General features: G+C 41.9%; 2 protein-coding genes across 4 annotated transcripts; both read right to left on the reverse strand.

Annotated features, from left to right (window-relative positions):
• Positions 1 to 1,367: 1,367 nt before the first annotated feature.
• Positions 1,368 to 5,770, reverse strand: card19 (caspase recruitment domain family, member 19). Its single transcript, XM_083972268.1, has 6 exons — positions 5,740 to 5,770; positions 5,118 to 5,257; positions 3,530 to 3,686; positions 3,330 to 3,392; positions 3,161 to 3,226; positions 1,368 to 3,070 (listed from the first exon to the last, which is right to left on the reverse strand). The coding sequence occupies exons 1-6, from the start codon at positions 5,744 to 5,746 to the stop codon at positions 2,961 to 2,963; spliced, it is 543 nt and encodes a 180-aa protein (XP_083828394.1). The 5' UTR covers positions 5,747 to 5,770; the 3' UTR covers positions 1,368 to 2,960.
• Positions 5,196 to 24,632, reverse strand: bicd2 (bicaudal D homolog 2). Of its 3 annotated transcripts, XM_083972264.1 has the most exons (9): positions 23,782 to 24,632; positions 19,874 to 20,086; positions 18,349 to 18,501; positions 16,332 to 16,784; positions 13,876 to 14,877; positions 13,534 to 13,685; positions 10,226 to 10,457; positions 8,438 to 8,491; positions 6,451 to 7,786 (listed from the first exon to the last, which is right to left on the reverse strand). In XM_083972264.1, exons 1-9 carry the CDS (start codon positions 24,013 to 24,015, stop codon positions 7,784 to 7,786), a joined length of 2,496 nt encoding a protein of 831 aa, XP_083828390.1. In that variant the 5' UTR covers positions 24,016 to 24,632; the 3' UTR covers positions 6,451 to 7,783. The 3 variants fall into 3 exon arrangements, with proteins under 3 accessions (XP_083828391.1, XP_083828390.1, XP_083828392.1); XM_083972265.1 differs by lacking the exons at positions 6,451 to 7,786; positions 8,438 to 8,491 and adding an exon at positions 5,196 to 5,253; XM_083972266.1 differs by lacking the exon at positions 8,438 to 8,491.
• Between the last annotated feature and the right edge of the window lie 1,832 nt (positions 24,633 to 26,464).

The raw sequence follows: 26,464 nt of genomic DNA on the forward strand, positions 1-26,464 counted from the left end.
AAATTTGCATAAATCTGCATAAATTTGCGTAAATTGCATCGTTTTGACGGCACATGTATATATGAAGTTGCTGTGGTGGTACCAGCTTGAAAATTGGAATGAGTTGACTCCATCGGTCAACCGACAAGTTGACCACTTTAAATTTCAAGATGACTGCAATTTTTCAAGACAGCCACATCCTTAGTAGAGCAGGTATGACATGCTCCGTCTCTATTAATGCTCATGGGCCTAAATTGGTTCCATTCCTTAAGTTTTTTAACTGTAATATGTTAACAAGATTGAACAAGACATTTTCACCTGCTCTACCCAATGTTTAGATCAGGTGCTGTATGTATGCAAATTAGCCATACGTAATTGGATTATGCACTGTTGGCTCATGTCATACCTGCTCTACTAAGGATGTGGCTGTCTTGAAAAATCAACCAAAACCCGGCCATAGCAGCGTATTTCAGTTTGTGCGAATCGGGATTTTACAGTCATCTTGCAATTGAAAGTGGTCAACTTGTCGGTTGACCGATGGAGTCAACTCACTCCAATTTCCATGCCGGTACCACCACAGCAACTTCATATACGTATACATGTGCCGTCAAAACGGTGCAATTTATGCAGATTTATGCAAATTTGCTCATGTTAACAAATAATTTCAAAAAACTTGTAATACATTTTTTGTTTGTCTTAATGTAAGTAATCAACTCAGTAATTTTCATGGAGATATCTAAAGGTTAAAAATTTTACCCTATTCATGTGAAAAAAATGTTTTATATGCGTATAAATGGGATATGTTTGGGTGTTTTTCTAAACTTTCCCCTAATGGGATTCTTCGGGGCTTTTTTTCCCTCACTCAGGACATGCTGAGGATACAAAATCAGTTGAGTTTGCTTCTGTTGCAATTTGTTTAACCTTTTCTCATAAAATGACTGGACTAATCTTGGCTCCGATGCTGATCAAGGTATTACCAAACAGCTCCATTATGGAGCAAATGAACTGTTTTACAGCATTTTAAACCTCATCCAATGAAGTGGACCTTACATGCTTAGTTTTTTTTTTTAAGTACTATGCAACATTTAGTATGTATTGTTTGAACCAATTTACATGTATTCTATACTATATATACTTTATTCATTAGTGTCTGTGTGTGTGTTTATTGTTGAATCACTTTTTTTAAAGGACCAAAAACTTTTACTTTGCTTTTCTGAAATTGTCTTCTTTTATGCACTGTCAGTACTATTTTGAATAAAAATTTATAAATAAAACTAAAAGAGTGAGACGATGTGGTGAATTTCTGGTGTGTTATTATCATGCATAGTTTTTATTGTACAAAGACACAAGTCAATCATACAAATAAGAAGGCATTTTTGCATGACAAAGTACACAGTGTGACTGTTAGGCACTGATCAACGAGTCGGCATCATTGACATCACTTTAGAATGAAATTACAAAAGTGTTACAGATACAAGCTGCATCAAGTATGTTAGGTGCTTTGACATCACAGTCTGAAATCCATCACAGACAGAAAGCAGGCTTTAACAGGTAGAATAACTGCCTGAGTAATAGCATCAAATGTCATAGGTCTGCCATTTGGGGGGGGTCAATTAATTTACTGTCAGACTTTGTATTTAAAATAGACTCATCACAAACAAACTGCACAAAAGGCACATTAAAAACAAACAAAAAAATATCCACAGTATTGGACGTGTTATCTGTCAATAATCAAGGCTGGAATTCATCTTTTTTACTATTTCTGGCAGGTACATAAATGCAGCAATCCCTTCTGAAACTTTTTTAGAGAACCTCTTCCTGCTCTGACTTGGGAGGGGCAGACAGCTCAGTCCTACTTCCTGTTGTGGAGTCTATGTGTGAAGCCGCGGGTGACGACATGAGTAAATGAGCAGTTACTACTACTTCACTCGTTCTTTGACTAACGTTGAGATTTAACCCGTGAAAAAACTTGGTTAGAGATGCCACGAAGTAAGTGGCAGTGCCTTAACCGTATATGTGTTGCAGGCCACGAGGGCCAATTCCATCCTTGTCAAGGGGAGTGCTAACCTTCTCTCCTTTCATACAACACGTCAAACCAATGGGAAGCGGGACTCATATATAGGAGCAACAACCCAAGCCCGTTTCACTTGCGGTGCACCTCCGGTTTTAGTACTTCATATATAATTCTGACATGTTTCCTTTAAATCCGATCGATCTATGTTCATGCTTTATTGTTCCAACTCTCAGATGTGTGTTTATTTTGGTTTCTTTTGGGATACATTCTACCCATAATGCACTGCGGTGCTACAGCGGGACATCATTGGTTGCCGTAGTCACGTGATTGCTATGTTGACGACGAATTCGACAGAAATACCGTCAAACAGCCGCTGTTCCGTGTTATTTCTGTCTGTCCGGGGGACTAATCTGTTATTGAGACTAAATATGAACAGCAGAGCTCCGGGGAGCTTTTCTATAACCAACATAGAGCAGACTAGGTTTGGTGCTGCAGTTCCTCTTCTGACCGCAAGATGGCAGCCATGTCCCGGTCTGACCAGAGGGTGAAGGTAGAAGACACTGTAGTGTAGTTCTATCAATATTCTTGATATGCGAGTTCGCGGGGCAGATGAAGCAGAATGATTCTCCATAAACCAAATCAATGAATATATAGTTAAGTGAACCGTAAAAAAAAAAAAAAAAAAAAGGCCTACTACAGTCTACTTTACATCTTTACAATTGACACTTGGACTGCTTTGTTTAGCTCTCCTGAAGGTGAGTGCATTTATCCCTTTAACCTATTTAAATAGACGAAGCTAAACATGAAAAGAAAGAGGGGCAAAGTGCCAAATGTAACAAAAATCATTCATAAAACCGTGTACAAAATTAGTAGTGAATCCTTGAGACGATAGTGTGCTTTGGTATAAATAGTCATCTACAGATCAGGACTGTTGAGGCACATGGGATGGGTATGAAGGTATCACCTGTTATTTCATGAGGCTTTCTTCAGTGTACCAGATAAGAACCTCCTGAGCTTTTTTCTTCAGACCCAGAGCGGCCGTCCCGATGGCCCGACTGCCTCCCGTCACTTTATCTTCTACAGAAAAAGACACTTTCTTAGTAACACAAAACTGACAGCTTGAAGTCCAGTTGGTAATATCTACAACTGCCAGGTTGTTAGACTTACCACTGTAGTAATAGAGTAGGGCCATTCCCACAGCAAAGCCGAAACAACCCAGAAAGAAGAGGGGACCTGGGAAGAGGTAAACACAAGTAGTTCATCATCTGCTGTTACTTGTTAAATAACCCACAGGCTCTCCTTCCTTCTGGCTGACATGTTGACAGCTTTATCTTACCTCTGTCATTCAGGACATAGCGTTGTTGGTAGACATGTGGATGTGCAAATGGATCCAAGGTATCTGGAAGCAGAACAGCTTAGTTTCAGTGTACAAAGAAAAAGTTGACCACACTAGAATACACAACTTATAACGTCAGATACATTCTATAATAACTAGATAATACTGAGATCACACATGATAGGAAAAAGAAGACGAACCTCTCAGGCGGAGCCGAGTGGGTAAGCTGTAGTACACCTCCTCTACATGCAGGTGGAGAGCCCTGTAGAACTCTCTGCACGCCTCCTCGCCTTTGCCCTGCAGGTTTGTCAGGAGCTCACCCACTCGGACACTAGTGGGCACATCCAAGTTTCGGAACTGGATAACAATAAGAGTGATTATAAGGTTAGAAGGTTATTTTTGATCCCTGAAGGGAGTTATTCTTTAGGGTGCTCACTGACACTAGAGCTTGTATCAAGGTGCTCTGGGTGGATGTCCCTGCTCAGAGCAAAACATTTAGACTTTAAATCTTTGAAGAATATTTAGGCCTACATTAAAGTGCTGTTGTGTAATTAGCACATCTGAGTTAATTTCTTTGATACAGCTCTTAAACCGTAGACTGTTCAGGAAACACTGATCGTAATCTACCAAGCCTGTAAGAAGAATGAGAATCATTTTACACGTATTCGGACATAACTGAGTAGCCTATATTTAGGATACTTCAGTAAGTTCACGCTTGAATATTCTATATCCTGTTGAGTGAACCTGAAGAAGTCAGATGCAAAACTCATCGTTCGCTCAATAAACTTCAGTTGTCAGAGTGCTGTCGGTGGTTAATTATGATTTCTGACCTAGATGTTCCCGTGACCAACCAGCACCTGATTCTTATTTTGGCTGTGCCTGCTTTGTTAACACTCATTATGTTTAAATAAATATTCAAGTTTATTCAGTTTCAGGAGTAAATGATGCATATCTTACACCACTGCACGGATGTCACATTAATACATGTGAAAATTCTGTAAAACCGATGATGACTTCATGAATCATGATTCTCAAGTACCATACAATAAATTACAATAACATGGAAAAGTTCAGTTATTTCATGAGTTCAATTCAAAAAGTGAAACTAATACATGATACAGATCCATGACACACAGACTGAAATATTCCATGTCTGTAATGATTATGGCTTACATTTAATGAAAACCCAAATTCAGTATCTCAAAAAATTTGAATAATACATTAGACCAATTAGAAAAATGAAGAATTGTTGGTCTTCTGGAAAGTATGTCCATACACAGTATATCCACTCAATACTTGGTTGGGGTGGCATAGAGGCAAACAGCTCATGGCACTGTTGAGGTGTTATGGAAGAGCAGGTTGCCTCGATAGTGGCCTTCAGCTCGTCTGCATTTTTTCATTAAATGTAAGCCAGAATCATTACAATTAAACGAAATAAACACATGGAATATTTCAGTCTGTGTGTAATGGATCTATATCATGTATAAGTTTCACTTTTTGAATTGAACTACTGGTAATGAAATAAATGAACTCTTCCATGATAAATATAATTTATTGAGATGCACCTCCTATACAGCCAGTGTTCAGTGTGGCTCACAATTCATCATTCCAAAAAACCTAGCCTACATTTACAGTGGTCACTCTGCTGTTTAATAGGCTATACTAAACATTTATTCATTTCATGGCACTACAGTGGACTGTGTGGACTCCTTTACTGTGGAGCATCTTTTATATGTGACCCTGGACCTCTGCTAACACCAGTGAGGTCCAGTGTGCAGGAGGACTTACTCTGGTGGCCTCCTTGTCCGTGAGGACCTGCGGGTAGATTCTGTTGAGCTGCAGGATGAGTTTGTCCCACAGCTCGGTGTCCAGTCTGCGCTCAGCTCTGAGGAAGGCGCTGTCCTCCAGCAGCTGCTCGTGGAAACTGTCTGTCCGTGACACCAGAGAGACAAACCAACTTACTACAAGGCTACTTCACTACTACTACTTCATTAAGACCCTCAATTCATGTTTTTGGTACCGCCGGGTTTACAGCGTTTACTCTTGAACAGTGTTTGCATGTGAACTGACTGAGTAGGTATGTGGCGACGGTTTGGTCGCGCGACGACAAAACACTAAATGGTTATGAACTTTTATGTTGACAGTGTTGTGAAGTGAAAAGCAACAATGTCTCCTGTCAAACATTATTCAAAAAAAAAAAAAAAAAAAAAAACTTTGAGAAACGTCAACGGGACTGGGACTGAGACGTTACATTGACACCAGTAAAGCGAGACGAGGTTTCATGTCGTCGGTGCTGTGCTGCTGTTGGTGTTTCTGACCCCGTGAGGAGACATGACAGAGAGACAGAAGAATATATGTGCAAAAACACGAATTAGTTCTCTTTTGAGTTAGTTTAATCAAAGACACGAACCTCCCATTGTAGAGTCTCCTCTGTCCTTTGTTTGGACACGCCCTCTTACGTCACCTTACGTCGACGTCTTCCACAGAGAGAAAAAAAACTCTCCCTTTTTTCACCGGAAAGAGGAATGGATGTAGCAAAATAAAGCTGAGCAGTGGGTTATGTTTTTCTAGTTTTTACGGTTTTATGCTACCCTTTCAACTTTTATTCTATTTTCTACGATGTCCTGTAGTTTAATTTTTTTGTTGGATCGAACTTTGTTTTAAAGGCTACAGTTATTATAGTAAATCTCATTACTAAAATGTTCTCATCGTCCTGCTATCCAGTTACCTCATAGTTTCCACAGTTCTTTTGGATTTGAAATGTGTGCATTACCTTACATGAACACTTCTTAACTTAATGTATAGGCTACCATATTGTTACATATGAGGTCTTTATCATTATCCGTTTATTATAGCAATCATTATCAATTAATACTTTTATATAATCTGTGTTGCCTGGTAGGCTATTTAACCACTTCATGTGTAAATTCACAAAAAAACGTATACACAGGTAAAATATAGGCCCAACCATTATACTGTAGATCAGCCCACTGATCTACAGTATAAATATTGTACATGTTACTGTAAGTAAAATAAGTAACAGTTTGTGTGTGTTACATTAGATCTGATAAGAGTGTGTCAACAAATAAAGAATTTACATTTAATGTCAGAATAATTGTGGCCAACTTGTGCTTTATTGAAAAAGACCAAAGACCTACACATTGTGAAGTTATATTTATTTCCTCATAACTGGAAGCAGAGACAGTAGCTAACAGTCATGAATTTGAGTGGCTTGCCACCAGTGTCTCAAGTCCTCTTACAGTTCTGAGCAGCCAACTTCACTCAAACTCCCTCATGAAACAAAAAGGATGGTGACATCTTGCAGTCTGAGCAGTGTCAAATAAATATAATGCAGTAATAGTAAAGACATATAAAATCAATTAGGACCAAGAATGTGAGCAACAATGTGTACACTTTTTTTTAACAAGCATTATCCATGTTTGCAAATTGCACTTGTACACATGACACAACATGGCACTGCAGGCTTACTGTTAGCAGACAATGAGTTTTCAAACAGTTTAAAAAATGTACTAAAACAAATACATTAGAGACTCTCCTTCATGAATAAAGTTTATGAATACTATTAACATCTGACCTTACCTTAGAAATCTTTAAATAAGCTTTGCATTAATACTCTTCCTCAGTCATAACACGCATACAGAAATTCTCAACAGCTCTGCCATGTCCACAGGAGGAGCCTGGTTATAGAAAATGTAGCTGACCCTGAATTAAAGCTCCATAAATGCAGGGTCATATGAATTGAATACATTGAAAAATGTATTGTGTTTTAATGAGCGTAACAGGAGACACGTTTATAAAAAAAAATTAGAAAGGCACCCTTAAGTCTAAGGCCAAAAGGAAAACAACTAAGGTTTGTCTATTTTGTTGAATTTCAACCAGTCGGTTGAAAGTACAGCTTTAAAAACAATTACCACATAATCTCTGGTTTTGTTGTTATGAAACTAATATGAATAAAACATGCTGCATCACTTGAAAGTATCACGAAGAACCTGGTACGCACACAGAGTAAAAAAAAAGGCCGTATACAACTACAAACATTTAGTATGACTTTAAAAAGGAGGAGGAAATAACTAAGAGCAGATAAGTAAAAGTGCTCAGTCAGAGTAACAGGCAATGAATAATCAGTAAAACACCCATCTGGAGTTTTTTCCTCTGGTTCAGTAATAATAGTGGTGCATATTGTTGGAAGACTGAAGGACTGCAGTGGGCGGTTGATGTGATGACTCACACTTTCTGCAGTCACACTGCTTGACAGAATCTTATGAGATTTTTGTTTTGGCACACTAAAAAAAGGCGCTTGACAAATACTGTTGGGTATGTGCTCGTGTTAGTAGTGACATGATTTGGACCAATGATTAGAGTGAAGAACCCAGGAGCACAGACCCTCACAGACACTCTGACGGAGCTCCTGAAGGCCGCCTGGCTTTATAGATTTACTGCAGATGGGAAGAAAAGAAAAAAGAAGAAAATCACATTCAACTGATTGTAATTGATTCAGGTTTTCACAGCATTATCAAGATTACACTGATTAATGAGGTTAGAAGTTGGGAAAGAAGGTGGATGTGGAGAGGAGGACAGAGATATGTCTAAGTTCAAATCACCAGCAAATGATCTTAAATTGTTTCCAGATTGTAGTGCAACTTTTGGAATGGGGCCTAGACTCATGAAACAGGAAATGGTGTCAAATTAAAATATCTGATAATATAATGGTAACAGTAACATAAAATGCCATAAAATGGGTACAGTACTTTCTGTTGTCAGCTCCTGTGTTGTTAGGCTTCAACTGTAAAATGTTGTCTTTGTCTTCATCTGCTGATTTAGTGTCTTAAAATCAACAAGTCAAACCACAGGACTGGGCTGGATGAAGGCTTGGTACTTTCCATGTAAAATTACACCTTATTATACTTATTACAACAAATCTGAGGGAGACAGCTGGATAGAAATGAGCATGTCAGTTTCCAGTTCCAGTTCAGTTTCTAGTTTGAAGATAAAAATATCACATGGAAATAAGAATTGTATTCATCTTCCATGTTTGGGACATTAGTGTTTTCCTGGTGCTACACAGGGATCCCTCCTTTGTCACTCACCCTGAGGTTTCTCCTGTTTTGTCTTGGGAGTTTTTCCTCAGTGGATGTGAGGCTCTAAGGGCAGAGGATGTTGTTATGATGCTGTGTAAAGCCCTTTGAGACAAACGGTGTACTATACTAATAAACTTGTCTTGCCAAATGAGTTGACGCTGTGTATTAATTCAACAAAGAAATCAACAACTAAGTCTGATAAGTCTGATAAGTACTGAACGCGTCAACAGTCTTGCATGGTGAGTGGGGCATAGAGGTCGTGGTGGTTGAGTGCATTACTCATTGTTTTTTGTTTTTTTAAACACCTGTACCTGTCTAAAGCTCACTGTGAATGCTCCTCGGCTCTGTGACAACTCTTCTGAGTATTCTGGATCAGATATCTTGCAGCAGCAGCAGCTGCTCGTGGACGTTTTATGGTTAAATTATGTTCTTTTCACTTTCCGGCCCCAACGGTGCATTCAGGGGATCAGAAACACATCTGTAAGGTTGTGAAGGTCTTGACAGAGCTCTTTGTTTTGACCCATCATCTCAAACTTCTTGTGTGACACCTTGGTGATGACAAACCTTTTATTAGGCATCAATTAGGACTAAAGCAGCTGATATTAATGAGCTCTGATAGGAGACAGGAGGACGTTCTAAACACTGACGGATTCCAGCTTCTTTCTTCTCTTTCATTCCTTTCTGCACCTCCTCCTTTTCTTTGCGTGTTCAACACTTATATGTCATTTTACTTTATTATAATGTGACTTGTTTTTGTTTGTTTTCTTTGTATGTGTGGATTCTTTGGGTTGTTACCAGCATCTGGTGAAAATGTCATGTCAATAGACCAAATAGAAATATATTTACTTATATTTCTCTATATTATATGTTGAGTCTGTTGACGCATTCAATACTCATTTTCCCCACTGTTCTAACACTGTAAAAGTATTAGGTATTAAATACTTAGCACTATAAAGTAGAAGTTTTTAGCAGAACAATTTGGCAAATTCGCCCATTGTCATAATCCCTATAGTCATAGCAGTAGGGTCATTACCTTTAATTGTCGGTGCATGCTGTTTTTCAACGAGCAGGGCAGAGATACAAGCTGCTCAGCTGACACTAGGGAGGCATATGCTATTTCCGGCTTCCCCTCATCAAACTCATCAAATACACAATCCAACAACTCCAAAACGCTCTGGTGGACAAGTTGTGACCTGCACATTCACCACGCTATGAGATAATAATGGAACGGTACGAGACGGAGTTGTTTTTGAGGCAAATGCATAGCCAGAACTACATCCCAGACACGGCTGCTGGGCGGAGTGATTTCAAAAGTAAGTAGTTCTGAGTATTTGCTTCATGTGTCGTAATGTTACATAATTATATGTTATTATCTCATAGCGTTGTGAATGTGCAGGTCACAACTTGTCCACGAGAGCGTTTTGGTGTTGTTGGATTGTGTATTTGATAAGGGGAAGCCGGAAATACCATATGCCTCCGTAGCGTAGCTCTGAGCAGCTTGTATCTCTGCCCTGCCGATCAAAAAACAGCTTGCACCGACAATTAAAGGTAACGAACCTACTGCTATGACTATAGGAATTATGGCAATGGGTAAATTTGCCAAAATGTTGAAATATCCCTACTATACCCGTACTATAGCTCTTAACTATAGATCATAGAGGAGTGTTGGAGGAGATCAATGAAAGAACCACAAATCTGTTTGGATGTTTTTGAAGAGCAGACCTGCAGAAGGACCCAGCCTCTGGAGTTTTGCTCTGTGAGTTAAGAGCGAGCTCTGCAGTTCAGCCTGTGACTTACGTGATGGCTGGAAGAGGCTCCCTTGCCCTTTATTTTGCTCTTTCCTCCCACTGCTGAAGAACTGTTGCGCCGTGCCTGCTCGTGGTCAAACTCCAAGTCCTCCAGGCGCTGAGTCAAGGCCAGCTTCTGCTGAATGGCCATACGCAACAGAGAGTTCAGGGTCTTCTTCTCGTCCTCGGCAGCAGCCAGCTGCCTCTGCATGTCGTCCAGCTGGGTCACATACTCATCGCACCTGAGTGAAAGAGAGGGAGAGACGGAGTAGAGAGCGAGAGAGGGAGGGAGGATACAAGAGATAAGATTTATGACCAGTAGGTGGAGCAGTTGGCCACAGATGGCTGTCACATGTTTCCTCCATTCCCCAGACAGCATTTTCCAGATGGGAAGATGAGTTCCCTGCTCGCTGACTCTAAGGATTACATCAGACTGTTCCCACAATGCTTTGTGTCTCCCTAACAGACAGAAGCTCAAAGAAAGAAAACACTTGAGCAGAATAAATGCTTATGCTTAGAATAAACTTTTTCATTACTAAGACAATAGTGAATCACAAAAGATAAAGAGAAACAAATGTTTTTGGTATTTTTGTAATGTTTCCTGTAGCAGATAAAGCACATGATGCTTAATTTCATTAATTAAAGGTGAATTAGTGATTAGTTATCTAAAGGGCCCATTTTTTCAAGTCAAGACAAATGTGATAAATGCCATGGCTCTACTTGTCACCTTAGCCTTACATTTTCTCTTGGCCCTGATCTGAAGGGATTCTGGAGCGGTGACTTGACCACATGTCCACTGTTCTTGGGGTAAATCTGCAGCCTTGCTCATCAATAGCTATATTCGAATTTCCTGAAGCCTTACCTGCACTAAAGTCTACACCAAAGGATATTAGAGTTCTCACATCTTTATTAGCAAGATGTTCCTTACTGTTTAATTTATATGTATTGGTCATGAGCAAGGGGGCAGTTGTCGGTCTGAGAAGTGAAGCTCACTTCCGCGTTCAAAAAGCTGCAATCCCCTCGGCTGTCGCTGGGGGCTGGCTCCAGAAGGGAGCAACTCCAATCGAGCCCCATGTTAAAATAGCCGATTTTACAGCTTAAAAAAACATATTTACAGCCTGGTACATTTTATTTTTTTGGTCTCAATCGATAGTTTCTACCCCCGCACACACTCTGAGGGGGGTGAATTTTTTTTTAACTCTACCGTTTTACTGTTATTAGGTTTAAAGCTCTGGCCAATTAGGGCGCAGAACCGTTGAGTGACAGGTCCGGGGACCGCTGCTTCGAGGCCAGTGGGCGGGCTCTCGGCCGGCCAACGGCCGCACCGCTCCAAATATGGCAAGTAGAATCCAACATGGCGCGGTTCAAACCCCCGTAGTAGCGGCACAAAACAGACTCCTCCAAACCAATGGGTGACGTCACGGACGCTACGTCCATTCTTTTTACAGTCTATGGTCATGAGCTGAGTGGGGGTGGGGGAGGGTGGAGGGTTTGTTCATTGTTCATTACATTGTACTTTTTTTTTTCAGTATATTTTTTTGTTTTTTTCATGCATTTATTAGATAGTACAGTTGAGAGAGACAGGAAGTGGGGAGGCTGAGAGAGGGGAATAGAGAGCCTAAGCGGAAGCAGGAAGTAACGTCGCCATGGGACCTCAATTTGGAAAAAGTCTCCATGTAAGTGAATGGGAGTCAAAATATTATTTCGTGATCCGATTGAATTGTGTCATGAGAAAAATATATCACCTCTACCTACTTAAAACATTGTGTTTCATGCCAAAAAATCAGCAGTTTGTTGTAAAACTATTATAAAATAAAATCCGTAACCAGAGGTGACGTCACACACCACATGCCGCCCTTTCCCGTGTCAGCTAATCCACTGCCTATTACTGTAGTCCGTAGAGCGGTCTTCCGACAAACTGCTGATTTCTTGGCATAAAACGTGATGTTTTAAATAGGTTGAGGGCATATTTTTTTCTTATGACACAATTCAATCGGATCACGAAATACAATTCTGACTCCCATTCACTTACATGGAGACTTTTTCTGAATTGAGGACCCATGGCGAGCGTTACTTCCTGCTTCCGCTTCGGCTCTCTATGACATGCAGGAAAGGGCCGCCCGATGTCGGATTCGAACCAAGGCCGCCTGCAGCGAGGACTGTAGGCTCTACACATGAGGCGCCTGCTCAACCTACTGCTCACATTGTACTTTTAAATGTAATCATTACCTTCTATATTAGGGTTGTTCGGTATACCGGTACTAAAGTGGTACCGGGGTACTGAGGCATTTAAAAAGGTACTATACTGCGCTTAGATGGGACCGGTACTTTCATTTTGCGCCGCCGGCAGCGGTGACGTCGCCCCGTGAAGTCGCCGCATTGTAATTTGAGCCGAGGTGAGCGAGTGAGTGAGCCACAAACGAAGCAAGGTGCCTTTTTTTTTTAATTACCGTTACAGCGCCACCTGTCCATGTGCCTGTGTTTGTGTGTGTGTGTGCGCAGCGCGCGAGAGAGACGGCCGCCACAGAGTCGTTAATTAATGCAAACACTGCTGGTTGATAAGTTTTGTTTTTACCACGGATCACTGACATGCTCTCTCTCTGTCTCTCTCTCTCTCTGTCTCTCTCTGTGTGTGTGTGTGTGTACACGGAGATGAATTAACGGAACGATATTGTGTTGATGGGAAAGGGAAAAAGAAAAAAAAGCAGAGTAAATTTGTGGCCTGGTCTTGATTCTGTGGCGCTGCACCACACATTGGTCTACATATGGGAAACAATAGGTCAAAATAACAAAAAAAGATGCAGTGTTTTCAGACCTCAAATAATGCAGTTGATATTCATTTTTAAACAGACCACTAGCTAATGTTTTAATTTAGGAAGAGTTCAGATTAATATAGATGGAAATTTCAATTTTAATCCTGCAGCAGCAGTGATTGTTTATTGATTTACTGATTATTTACTGGTGCATATGTTATAGTTCTAAGATTTTCTATTAAAATAAAGTCAATAATGACATTTTTTGTGTTCTCTTTTTATTTGGAAAAGTACCGAAAAGTATCGAAAACTATCGAAAAACATTTTGGTATCGTGACAACACTATTCTATATTCTAGTCAGAGACTGCTTTTTTTTTCATTCGTCATTTTCTCATCTATATATGTATGTGTAAGTTTATGTATGTATGCATATATGTATATACTTAACAAAAAAGCTAAACTGTATTTCTGTGACTGGAAGTATCTTTTTTTTTTTCAATTAAAAAAATGTATCTTTTTTTTTTATAATAATAATAAAAAGATCAGTGTTTAGTGTAGTCATACCTTGTAGCGAACATGGCTCGCAGAGAGGAGAAGGTAGCAGCGTCCTCTTTCAGAGCCTTGAGTTCGTTGCGCAGCTTCATCATGGTCTCCGTCACCATGCCCTTCTCGCTGTCATACTTGCTCTTCAGGTTGGCCAGAGCAACCTCAGCCGTCTGGAGAGAACGAGACGGCAGATAATTACACACTTGTTACACTTAAGTCAGGTCCAGTGGTTATTTTTAACCAAAGCCAGTGGTGCTGTGTTGTATGTGTCAGTCTAAGAAACAATGAACATCCTTCCTCTGTGAAAACACACACAGCAGGTACACACTCACACACTCACACACAGGGAGCTGCTCTGACCTGTTTGTTGGCCTTGAGCACGGCTCTCAGAGTGGCTATCTGTTCCCTTTTGGTGCTGAGCAGGGACTTGAGTTTGAGGATCTCTCCCATACAAGCCTCTTTGTCTTTGTCGGCCACGGTGCTCAGCTCCAGGTTGGCCAGTCTCTGGCGCGACAGTTCCGTGGTGCGGTCCACGGCCCGCTGCAGGTGGCGGATCTGATCCCTGATGATGGCTACGATGTTGTAGATGTTCATGGGCTCCGGCCGGTGCTCTGGGGCTGGAGCCGTGGAAACCGTAGTGTTGCCGGGGTCTGAGGTTCCGGGTTCGGTCCCGGGGATCATGTCGTTACTGATGAGTATGAAAGACTGCTGCTCCTTCCCTTCTTGCCCTCTCCTCACCACCCTGCCTTCCTTGTAGTAGTCCAGCATGACGCGGTTGGGGGTCTCGTTGTTGCACATGCACACGTGGTTGTAGAGGTTGGCCAGCTCCTCGCTGAAGGCTATGAGCTCGTCCTGGGCCACGTTGAGGCTGCCCAGCGATTCACCCGCCGCCTTGGTGACCAGATTGAGCTCCTTCTCCAGACGGATCACCTCCGCTTTGTCCGCCTGGCTGATCTTCTCCAGGGACTCCAGCTTGGACCTCAAGTCCAGGACGTCGCCCTCCAGCTGCGCCCGCACGTCTTCGTAGCGGGTTCGACACTCCTCGTACTCGGCCCTGAGCGTCTTCAGCTCCTGCCTCAGCTCCCCGGCTTCGGACATGGCCACCGTGTATTTACACTGCAGGATCTCGGGCCCGTTGATGTCCAGCTCGTAGTAATCTCCGTCGTCGTGGCTGTCCCTGTCTTTTTCGCTGTCCAGGGCGGACTGGCGCTCCTTACTGGCCTGAAGTTTCCTCATAGCGCTGAGGTTCTCCGTCAGTTTGTTGACAGTTTCCTTTTGCTCCGACACGGCCCCGTAGGCCTGCTCCAGCTGCTTCTGGGTCTCCTGCAGAGAGTTGATCAGGACCGCTTTCTCCCGATCAACCTATAGAATATGAGAAGGAAATCAAAGGTTAGTTTGTCAACTTCACAGCACTGATCAGCACAAAACACCCCAGAGCAAACACTACGGACGGTTCAAGAAGCTCTGGCTCTGTCTGATGTACAGTTATCTTATGAAGTCATTTTTCATATATTTTTCATAGTAGCAACCTTTCCAATTAAATGTGGGGTCAGTCAGTAAGTGCTTCTTCCTGAACCTTGTGTACTCTATTTAGATTTATTTAATACTGAGTGGAGAATGAGCATCGTGTATCTAATTAGTTCAGTCTATTCCGGTCCAATGAACAGACAAATGGAGAATTGGATTACTGGGAACAGATAAGTAAAGAATGATGTTAACATCTGAGGCCTGGCGCAGGCGTTCACCAACAGCCCTTTGTAGATGTCTAACACTGTTTTACTGACATCATTTTCAACCAAATCCTTTGGTTTGTCACCATGAGTGTAACCGTCAGAGACAGAATTTCATTTATTATGTAAATTAATGTTTCATATATGAATAAATATAAATTCAGGACAATAAATAAGAGAATTAAAATTAGGTTTATGTGGGGCGGTGCGTGGTGCAGTGGGTAGAGCGACCGCCCCATGTAGAGGCTACAGTCCTCACCGCAGGCGGCCCCGGTTCGATTCCTGCATGTCATTCCCTCTCTCTCTGCCTCCCCCTTTCCTGTCTATCTCTGTGTGCTATCAAATAAAGGCAAAAAGCCAAAAAATATACTTAAAAGAAAAGAAAAGAGGTTTATGTTATGGATAGTTTGTGTAGAAAAATGTAATGCTGAATAATTTCAGTTCTGATTTTTAGAAGGTTCATGTGAAGATATTTTATTTTGAAGGTATACTGTCAGATGACCCTGTTTTGCTTTGAGTAATTGTGGGTAAGAAACGGGACCACAGAGCAGGGAGTCGAGATGCATGGTCAATCTACACTATGTTCTAGAGGCGCACACCGTAACTGTGCTTCTCTTTTACCTGTATTTAATTTCTAGGTTGTTTATAATATACCTTGAGCACACAGTATTCCTTTCAAGTGTTTATTTATTTACGTTGTGTTAGCATTAGCCTCAATGGACTCGACTCATACGGACTCTTCTGCATTCATTTATAGTTTTCACTGTGTGTTTTATGGAGTCGTCGGTGGAGAAATAAAAGATGAATCTTGACATCATTATGGATCGTGGCCTTTTTTGTCAAACAGGTGTAGTTATAATGAGGGTCTGTTGTAGTAGTTTAAGCAGCTGTAATCTCTGCTGAAGAGGCCTGAGCTGCAGAGTGAGTACATTTCATGGTGAATGTATTTACCAACTACCAGGATGTGTCCTGTAATCAATAGTTAGCCTAGTCTTTTTCTGTTTAGGAAAGTCTCAGCTCATTTTAGTTGGACCAACGGATCAGACAGCAGTGGCTTGTTGACAGAGTGTATTGAGTACTTGATACCTGTTGCAGCTGTTGTTTTAGTTTCTGGATCTCAGAGATGTTGAGCTCACTGAGCAGGTCGTCCACCAAGCTGGGGGCCGGTTTGGTCTTGTTGCCGGCCGCTCTGTTGTCTTCGTCGCCCTCGCCCGCCTTCATCAAGCCGTTCTCAAAGCCTCTGATGAGGTCGTCGTTGTCAGGCTCGCTGATGGTGGCGTGGTCGTCGTGGAGCTTCAGGTTGTCCATGGAGATGTTGAAGGAGCTGTTGTACACGGAGCCGCCGATGGTCATGTAGTGGGAGAGCTGCTTGCGCAGGCCGGCCTTCTGTTCGCGCTCCGTTTTGATGGTCTCCAGAGCCTCAGTCAGCTGCCGCTCAGCGATCTCTCTCAGACGCATGGCTTCCTCCAGCTGGCTGTGCAGGCACTGGGAGTCCTCCTCCAGACGGCGGATCTCATGCTTTAGACCTTCAAATTCCACCTGTACAGATGGTGAGAAATATAAATAAAGTTGTGCACAATTTAACTCAACTGTGCCCCCCCCCCCCCCCCCCCCCCGTAATTATAACAGCACATAGTACAGGGGCTGCCAGTTTCTGACATTGCAAGTGCATGTCTAAATGAGGATCTAAAACAAGGGTCAGACTCCTTTTAGTTCAGGGGCCACATACTGATCTCCAGTGGGATGGACCAGTGAAATAACAGCATTATAACCTATAAATAATGACAACTCTTAACCTTTCCCTTTGTTTTAGTGCAAAGAAGTACATTATTAAGATGTTTACAGTTAATGAATTGTCCTTTTACAAAACGTTATGAACAAACTGAAATGTATTATAGTATTATGCCTCTTCTGTCTTCTATGTCATTTTCACACACAGGCCCCCAGGTTTGACACCCCTGATCTAAAAACAATACTACTATTGGTGCGTTCCAAGTAGACTCGTAAATCTGAATTTCCGAGGTCCAATTCGGAATCTTAATCTGGAGCGCCCTCTGAGGTCCAATCTCCAACTCGGAGAGTCAGACAAATCCCACCAGACCCAGGTTATAAAACTTCATGATGGCTGCTACTCCTCTAAACAGTAGCCAACACTCTATTACTCTTAAACTGTATATTTTATTTCTCTCGTAATTCACTTTATGCACAGCTACACTACTTCCTGAAATAAGCCAGCTCATTTAATTCCTGTCTTACATTATTGGACCAACTGATTAATCCAGGTGTGTCTGAGTAGTCACAGTGGTCAGACACACCTGGATTAATCAGTTGGTCCAATAATGTAAGACAGGAATTAAATGAGCTGGCTTATTTCAGGAAGTAGTGTAGCTGTGCATAAAGTGAATTGTTTCACATTAAACTCAGTCATGAGCAAAGCACTGTTCACTTCTTATTGGGACATTTTCCTACACTGTTGTGTCGTGTATGTGTGAAAACAGCCTGGAGGCAATCACACAGGGTTTTATTCCAACCAAGCAGCAGCACACCAGACTTGACTCATCTGATCAACTGATCTCAGTCTTCAGACAGTTGATTGGTCAAACTATGTGCTCTGATTGGTTGGAACAAAAACCTGTAGCCACACAGGCGGTTGTGGTAGTGTTGGGAAAAATAGTGAAAGTAACTAAATCATTAGAATCAGAAAAAATCCATTCACCAAATCGTTCAGTGCTTGGCGGGATTGCACAGCGCATAATCTGGCTCCTTGAAGTGATACACAGCCAAACCATTCATGATTAAGTTCATGACTCAACCCTGAGGCTCACAATGATGCGTTTTCGTGCACAGACGTTCGCGAGCAACACGACGTAGTGCGTTTCATACTACACAGACGTTTGTGAACGATATAACGACACGTTCTCAAACGGAACAACACTACTTTTTCCGACTCCTGTGTTTGTTTTTCAACCTAAAAGGAGTCAAATCGGAGTCACTCTGAGCTCCGACTTCCAAGTTCCAATGTAAATGGAACATTTAACATCATTTCCTCCCAGTTCAAGCTTGGTAATAAAGTGAGGAGAGTGTTCAGTCTCATCTCTCTTACCTGGTTCTGTCTCAACACGGACACTTGCTTCTGTAGAGAGATGTTCTCCTCCTCCAGCTCGCTGTAGTCCTGCAGCAGACGAGCCTCTCGCACCTTGTACTCTCTGATGTCATCACGTAGCTGGCAGCGCTGCAGCTCTGCCAGCTCTGTGCTCTGCACACAGGAAGAGAGAGGAGAGAGACAAGTAATGGCATGTTGTGGCGGGATGCATTTAGCATGAATGAAAATTGACGTTCACCATCTCCAGTGAAGTGAAACATCACCCAGACAGCTCAAACAACAACCTTGCAATTGTCTGGTCACAGTGTGAAATGAAGATCAGCGTGTCAGCATGTTTGGCATACCACAGGGGAAGCATCTTGGCAGGGAGTGTTATGACGGAAGGAGGACACGGTCCACTTACCAGTGTATGCTGCAGAGAGAGGACATCTTTTGTGTCACTCACTGTGGACCATGACATCATCTTTCCTGCTGGGCTCAGGGCAAACTTGCAAACTGACCCTCCCCCACTAACAAGCACCAACTCTATCAACTTCCCCAGACAACCACTGGTGAAGTCACACTGTACACCACAACCTCCGTTTGCTTCACTTACTTTAATACCATTTGCAAATTCGCAAGCTGTTTTTAGATCGGCGGGGCAGAGACGTGAGCTCTGCATGCCGCGTGGTATTTTCGCCTTTCCCTCAACAACTCCAAAACGCTCCGGTGGACAAGTTGTGACCTGCACATTCACCACGCTAATGGAACATTACAAAACAGAGTTGTTTTCGAGGCAAATACGTAACTGGAACTACAGACACGGCTGCTGGGCGGAGTGACTTCAAAAACGCAAGTAGTTCAGAGTATTTGCTTCATGTGTCGTAATGTTACATGTTATTATTTCATAGCGTGGCGAATGTGCAGGTCACAACTTGTTCATGAGAGTTATTGTTGTTGGATTGTGTATTTAGTTTGATGAGGGAAACATGCAAATACTGTGCGCTTCCATTGTGTTAACTGAACAGCTGACGTCTCTGCCCCGCCGATCTAAAAACAGCTTGCACCGACAATTAAAGGTAATTAACCTACTGCTAAGACTATAGAGATTATGGCAATAGGCGAATTTGCCAAAATGTTGAAATATCCCTTTAAAGGCAACAGATTCATATTACAGCAAACATATGAAAACCACAGTGACACTTGATTATCTATTGCCCAGAAGTTAAGATAAGAGGTTAGTAATTATAAATATGTATATTACAAACATCATAAAGGTCACTGTACACAAAGTACATAAAAACTAAGTGTCAGTAAAATCCAGTTTTCATTGACTGGATTAATTAAAAGTAGGTTGGTAAATCAGGATTAGTATAAATGTCAGTTTTTGGTTTAAAACTGAAACTTTTAAAAAATCTGTTGAAACTTGTGAAAACGTGTTTTCACTTGGTCGACACTGAGTGTTGATTGGTGGGCAAAAATCACAACTTTAGCAACAAGACAATCAAGAGTGAAGGGGAAAAAATCAATGAAATAGAAATATTACCTCTTTCATCTCCAGGGCGATGGCCGACAGGCGATCGTTTTCAGCCTGCGCACTGGTGAGGGAGGCTTTGGCCTGTCGGAGCTCAGACTGTAGGTCCAGGACTTTTTGCTGGTACACGGCCTCTTTACTGGCAGACTCCAGGATAAGTGACTCTTCCCTGCTCTCCCCATCGGCTGCCACCTTCCTGTGGGTCGAGTACGCTTGTCCAAAGGCCTGGAGACAGACAGAGAGGACCGACATCAGAACAAACTCTCCATGGATCAGGGAATATAAACACAGGGTGTGTATTGGCAAAAATCTGGTGGGGCAACGATACTGTGATATATTGCGATACTATAACAAAGTTGATACATTGATTGATATTGTGATTTTTCCTTTTTTGAAGCTATGAAGCTGATTGAAAATGTATGACCAGAAAACCAGTGACCACAGAGAGCTTATTTAAAGAATTCATATCAGTCAGTGGTTTATACTGACGGCTTGGTTGCAGAGGATCTTGTCTCAAGACTCATGAGTGCTGTGTCACCCTGCTGCTACATTTCACTTCATGGTGTTCATATTACACAGCACAGCAAGGAAGGAGGCCATAGCAAACACTAATTGCATTTGGACAGCATGAATTCAAATTAGTCTTACTCAGCCTCAACTCAAAGCTGCCTTTAGGGAGCAAAAACCTGTTCTTTTCAGACTCAGTTGACAAAACCATTTAAAACAAACAAAAAAAGTTTTCAACAAAAATTGTGCAGACATTTAGACTTGTTCTGCTGCTGACTGCCGCACAAATTTTTCTTATTTCTTTTTTTAATTATTATTATTATTATTTTATTTTATTTTTTTCTACTCTCTTCTTTTTACTCCCAACAAATTCAACACCCCTCAAAATGCCTGCTCTATACCCCTTATCACAATCCCTCTCTGCTTTGTTCTGTCCTAGTTTGTTTGTTTGTTTGGTTGCCTCTTGTCCAATGCTGTTCTCTACTTGTCTAACTGTCCTGTAATTTATTAAAAATAAATAAAATCTAAACTTAAAGTCCAACAAACTAAGTTCAGACACAGCTCTCACTCTCCACAGCTTCACCTCCACAAAGCTCGAGTCAAGTCATCTGTGCAAACCTCTCCTAACACATAACCCAGACCATACACCCACCACTTGATTTATGGAGCCTCTCTGGAAAGAAACACAGTCTGGGAGTGAGCATAAACCTGCTGGATATTAATCTGACATGCCCACGGCCCTGTAATATTAATCAAGCAAAATGACATTTTACATATGAAAACTTCCAAGACAAAAAGTAAATTCCATTCATACTAAAGCTGCCCACATGTTGAGATTATCAGTGGGTTCTTCGGTTCATTTATATTCTGAATCTATCCCACTGATCAGCATTTACTAGAAGTGGTCACCATTACAAAATCATAAAAAGTAACTTTTGGCAATTTATCTGTAAAGTTTTTGTTTTGTTATGTTGTGTTCTCTGGACTGGTCTTTCACAGAATAGAAGACGGCTGGGGCAAAGGTCTTCTCTCATCTCTCTACTATGGGACATTATGGGGTGACCACTAAAGGGGCTGTGTGAATACACTGATGGCTACATAGACAGAAAAGTGTCCAGGTTAAGGATTACAGTATTAAGACAGCGTCAGGTTAATAGGATGAAGACACTGGTGTCAGAGCGCCACAGGCATCTGACTTACAGGCTTCTAGACACCCAGCCAACATCTACTGACACTGGGCCAAACTCATGATGTCACAGTGACTGTCAGACAAAGTCATGAAAGCCACCACATGGCTGCTGCTCTCCTTCCCATGACCCCCTCCACAGTCTCAGTCCAACAAACTGAGGTGTCAGTCATGATATAAATTGATCAAGCTTAAAGGGATAGTTCGGTTTTTCTTTAGGTGGGGTTGTATAAGGTACAAATAGCCCCTAAGTATAATATGTGCAGCAGACACCTCTCTACTCTCCTCCTGTTAGCCATACCAGCTCACAGATACAGGAGATAAACAGCTGTGAATGGAACCAAACTAACAGTGTAATATCGTTGCCTAACAGGAAGTGACATCTCAAAATAATACACTCAATAATAATACACATTCAAACTGAACTATCCCTTTAAACACACTGTGGTGCTGATGGATGACTTACATTCCTACATCTGCCTCAGTGACATGCCCTCCTAAAAGAGGGAAGCAGCGGTCATTGTCATGAGATACCAGGAGAATGACTGCAACCCTGAGTCACTTCATGACTGGACTGTCTCATCTACGTCTTTAAAAAGATGATGTGGGTGAAAACCACGATGCAATTAGGTATAAATAATTCAGAGATCTACAAAGAACAGGGTCAGATAAATTAATCTGGAGCCATTTCAATGATTCATTTATCATTACAATAATTTATTAAGCAAAAGTTGCTAAGCAAGCACTCTCTGGCTGCAGCCTCTCTGGGGTGAGAAGTTACTGACTTCTTTTTTTTAATCAAATGTGACAGTGAACTGATTGATGTTGGTGCTATAAAACAGGAAGTCAGTGCACAGTGGGAAAGTATAACCAAATTGATAATAAAGTTGTGTAGTCGTAAGCAAGTCCACTAAGTAATGATTTCTGTCTTAGCAGAACTTCTTCTACGTACAAGCTGATGGGTTTAAAACAGCAGCTCAGAACGGTGACTGAGCCGAGGGCCAGTAAAAACACATCCAATACATTTTTAAAACCTAACAATGGAGGTTTAGTCGATAAGTGGTGACCACAACAGCCGATGTGGAAGTGCCTTCAGATGCAGTTCCTCTAAAGGCTGATAAAGACAGCAAGAAGAAGAAGGGAAAATCCCAACTTGTTTCCCACAAGTTGGGATTTGACTGAGTAATTGGTGTGGCTTCTTGGTGTGTGTGGGGTTTACAAACAAATGCTCTGTTAAAAATGCATTGGGGGGAAATTTTTTGCATTGCATTTTGACAGTACTGCTGACAGGTGTATTAAGCTCTGTGGTGGTTTTTGCTTTTCCTCAGGCCACATCAGATTAGTCAAGACTCGTCCTCCGTTAGTGCAGTTTTTGGAGGCCTCCGGCTGTCAGAGATGGTGGCACATGATACAGTCAATCACTGCTTCAGGAATCAGTGGAGATGATACAGACCGCCATGTACAAACAAGCAGTTCTGCAATAAGTGAGAATACAATCATTAAGACCTAGTAATGGATGTTAAAAATAGATTGGTATGGCTAACAAATTCTACAGGTAAATTCCGTTTCATTGATGGAAATCATGAAAACCTCTTGGCCATATAGAGCCACAGTCTTCTCTGTCCTACTCCCAACCACACTGATGAGTACCAAGAATATGGCAGCTAGTGGGAAGAAATTCAAGGAAACCAGATGCTGCTGTAGCTGTGTGTTAGATCTCCTCACAGACTGGGGTGGTGTAAAATAGACTGAACTGCAGAACGAGTCTGAACCCAGCCAAGAGCAGCTCGCGCCACATAGGCACGCGTTTGACGCAGGCTCGTGCAGCTGCTGATGTATGACATGAAGGCCTCGACCTCACACACCAAGAGCAAGTACGGACAAGTGACCAGAGAGTAATGACATATTTCAGTTCCTTAATGCTGAGCTATTTCTAACATCTGGATACCATAGGGTAAATCTGCACGGGGGGCGTTCAGCTGCTGAATCTTTATGGCTCTGGCAGACCTGGAGTCAGATCCTGGCTGAGCTTCACACACCGGGCTCAGCTCACCACCAGTGACAGCTTATACCACTTATAGCCCGGTGGTTCTGATTACAGCCTGTGATCCAGACTGACACGTCCAGCCTGCTGCTACAACACCACACAGTCAAGTCTCCACACACACACACCCTGGTATAATAATGACCATAACAGCCACCAGCAGCAGCTCTGCCCCGGGGTTACCTCCTTCAGCTGGTCCAGCTCGTGTCGGACCGTCTCGTACTCCGTCTCCAACTCATCAAATCGCTGCTTGAGCTGCTGCTTCTCCTCCAGCACCGCCAGCCCGTACTCCGCCGCCTGGATCTTCTCGTGTGTCGTCTCTCGGAGCTCCCGGGCCAGTCGCTCCACCTCGGCTCGGAGCCACTGGGGCCCGGCCTCGGTCACCAGCACGGCGTCGGGACAGTCCTGCTCCTCCATGGACAGACGCGGTGTCGGCTGTAACGGGACCCAGCCCTGGCTAGCAGGAGCAGCGGAGAAAACCACCGAGACCGCAAATCACTGCCGTCTTTGTTTGAACCGCATTGTTGGGGACTTAAACAGTGTTTGGCCTTTCTCTTTGTCTTTTTCCACCGCGGGCTTCGACAACGCTCAGTCTACACGACACTTTTATCATTCTCGAGGAGTTTCTTTCTCCTCCTCATGAAGCTGAGAGGAAACTTCAGCTGAGATCATCGATTGGGAAAAGCGTCTTCTTCTGCTGCTGTTGCTGTGTTGTTTTTTTGGCGGGTGGCAAATATCATCTGCGCACATTACCGCCCCCTTCCGAGACGGAGCACCGTGTCTTGTAGTCCGACTTGTTTTCATTGTATACATTCTTCCGCCATTAAATTCGGTCTTTTCAAAAAGAAAAACATGACTATATCGCCATATACCCGCGTGCCCTGTGTTCAAGCGCAGCAATTATTTCAGCGCAAATTTGATGAAACCGCTTTCCAGTCTGTAGGCGCTTCACCCTCTCATTCACTTCAAGTACCAGAATGCATTGAGCGGCCCCAGACAAACCTGGTTTTGCTGAAGACGTCTTTACAATACTGCCATCTAGTGACTCTACAATGAAATTACAACTCTACAGACACCAAAGCAACGACAGTCATTGTAAACACATATTATTTTCCTTGTTGAATGACCTGTCGAATGTTTTTTTTCTTTCTTTTTTATCAAACCATTTACAGTTTTCTATTTCGTAATTTCCCTTCTTACCGGGCTCACGGTTTTTACTGTAGCCTAGTATACCTGCATGAGGTGTAGCCTATAGCCTAAACTATTTATTTTATAAAACAGAATTTCACGGAGCTAACTTATTCCCTCTTTTAGGGAAAGATACAGGTGTGGGTGGAGTTAGTTTTGTCTAAAAAACAACAAGAAACAAAAAAGTATATGAATAAAGGCACAAATTCCCCAAACCATTGTTAAGTTTTAAAATATCTCATTTTTGATGACTGAAATCTCCAAAGCCAGAGATAATCAATTTAAAATGACATCAAATATGGAAGAGTAGTGTGTTTTAATCCTTTTACTCAACAAGTGACACAATTCATTGATCCGTTGTCTTGAAGTCTCTCCAACTGGAACTTTGAGACATATGGGGGGAAAAGGGCATATGAATGTGAAAGTAAAACACTCTTATCTGGGACTTCCCTTCTGTTTATTAGTCACCAGGCTGGCAGAGCGGTTTGACCGGGTTCCGGGAGTTGTCCTCTTGGTGTCTGAATAACTTGTCAGTAGGCTACACCTGCCTGCAGCTGAACTTTGTTTGGCGATCTTCTTCCTGTGGTTATGGTAATCTGCTCTCTCACACACTCTCTCTCTATATACTGTATACTATATATAACCATATTGTGGTTCTGTATATTCTTTGTACTCCCGTCACTCTGTCTCTCCCATAGACTGTAAAAAGAAGGTCTCTCCCCCATTCTTTGTGTTTATCCAGCAGACTGTCTGTGTTACTGTTTCTCTACCAGGAAATCATGAAAGCGTTTCTTTTTCAGGTGTAGGCTATGGGATGGATCATATTTCTAACTTTTATCAACACTGTATGTAGAACTGCAAAGTTTACACAAGTCTACATTCAATATCTTTGAATAAATTCACCCCTGTCTAAATTGTATGTGATATTCTAATATAATTTTCACATTTTCAGACAAATATTTCCATTTTTATGCAATCTGCTTTGGTTTGGGATGTGGAACAGCACTCTATAGACCCTTTCGCTGTATGTAAACAAGTTCTTATATGGTCACCAAAAAAGAATATTTCAAATAACCTTCCTCTTTTTTTCCTGGTACATTTAAGAGGTTATAACACAGACTCTGTAAATGAATAATATTTGTGTTGTATTGTAGCACTCATGGTTCCATCAGCTCTTGCTGTGTTTTTCACCATACTGTTTGAGATTGTGGGCATAGTATCTGGTAAGACAATAAGTTTTATATATTTTAACAAAGTGTTGTGTTGTGGGCATAGACTGTAAAAATAAGGTTGTGGGTAATCTCTGTTGTGTTGTTGTGACAATGTTAATTTTCTGTTTCTGTTAGACCTGCCAGCTCATACTAAGGGATGTAAAGGCCGTCCTTATGAAAAAAGAGGTACCTTTTACACATGACTTGTTTCTGTCGACTCTCGACATGTTATTATATATTTCCATTACGTTTTTTCCATTATCTTAGATTGTTCAGTGAGTAAATCTAAAACTGTCAAAGTAGTTTCCATTGACTATAATACTGATTATACTATTAGCACCATGCTCAGACTATTCTTCTTATTGACTCTCTATAGATGTTTTCTGGGGATTTTCTTTTGCACTTTTTGTGGCCATTCTCCACCTCAACTCTTATCACGGTAAAGCCACCGGACTTTACAGCACATG

The sequence above is a fragment of the Trachurus trachurus genome (genome assembly GCF_905171665.1).
Source record: "Trachurus trachurus genome assembly, chromosome: 5".
NCBI classification, from domain to species: Eukaryota; Metazoa; Chordata; class Actinopteri; order Carangiformes; family Carangidae; genus Trachurus; species Trachurus trachurus.

Excerpts from the sequence above, each read along its gene's own strand:
- bicd2 (XM_083972264.1), bottom strand. The coding sequence starts at position 24,015 with ATGGAGGAGCAGGACTGTCCCGACGCCGTGCTGGTGACCGAGGCCGGG. Across the intron at positions 20,087-23,781 it reads AGCTGGACCAGCTGAAGGAG|GCCTTTGGACAAGCGTACTC; the intron begins GTAACCCCGGGG and ends GTCTGTCTCCAG. Across the intron at positions 13,686-13,875 it reads TGCTCAAGGCCAACAAACAG|ACGGCTGAGGTTGCTCTGGC; the intron begins GTCAGAGCAGCT and ends CGTTCTCTCCAG.
- card19 (XM_083972268.1), bottom strand. Across the intron at positions 3,687-5,117 it reads CGGACAAGGAGGCCACCAGA|TTCCGAAACTTGGATGTGCC; the intron begins GTAAGTCCTCCT and ends ATTGTTATCCAG. Across the intron at positions 3,393-3,529 it reads CACTCGGCTCCGCCTGAGAG|ATACCTTGGATCCATTTGCA; the intron begins GTTCGTCTTCTT and ends TTCTGCTTCCAG.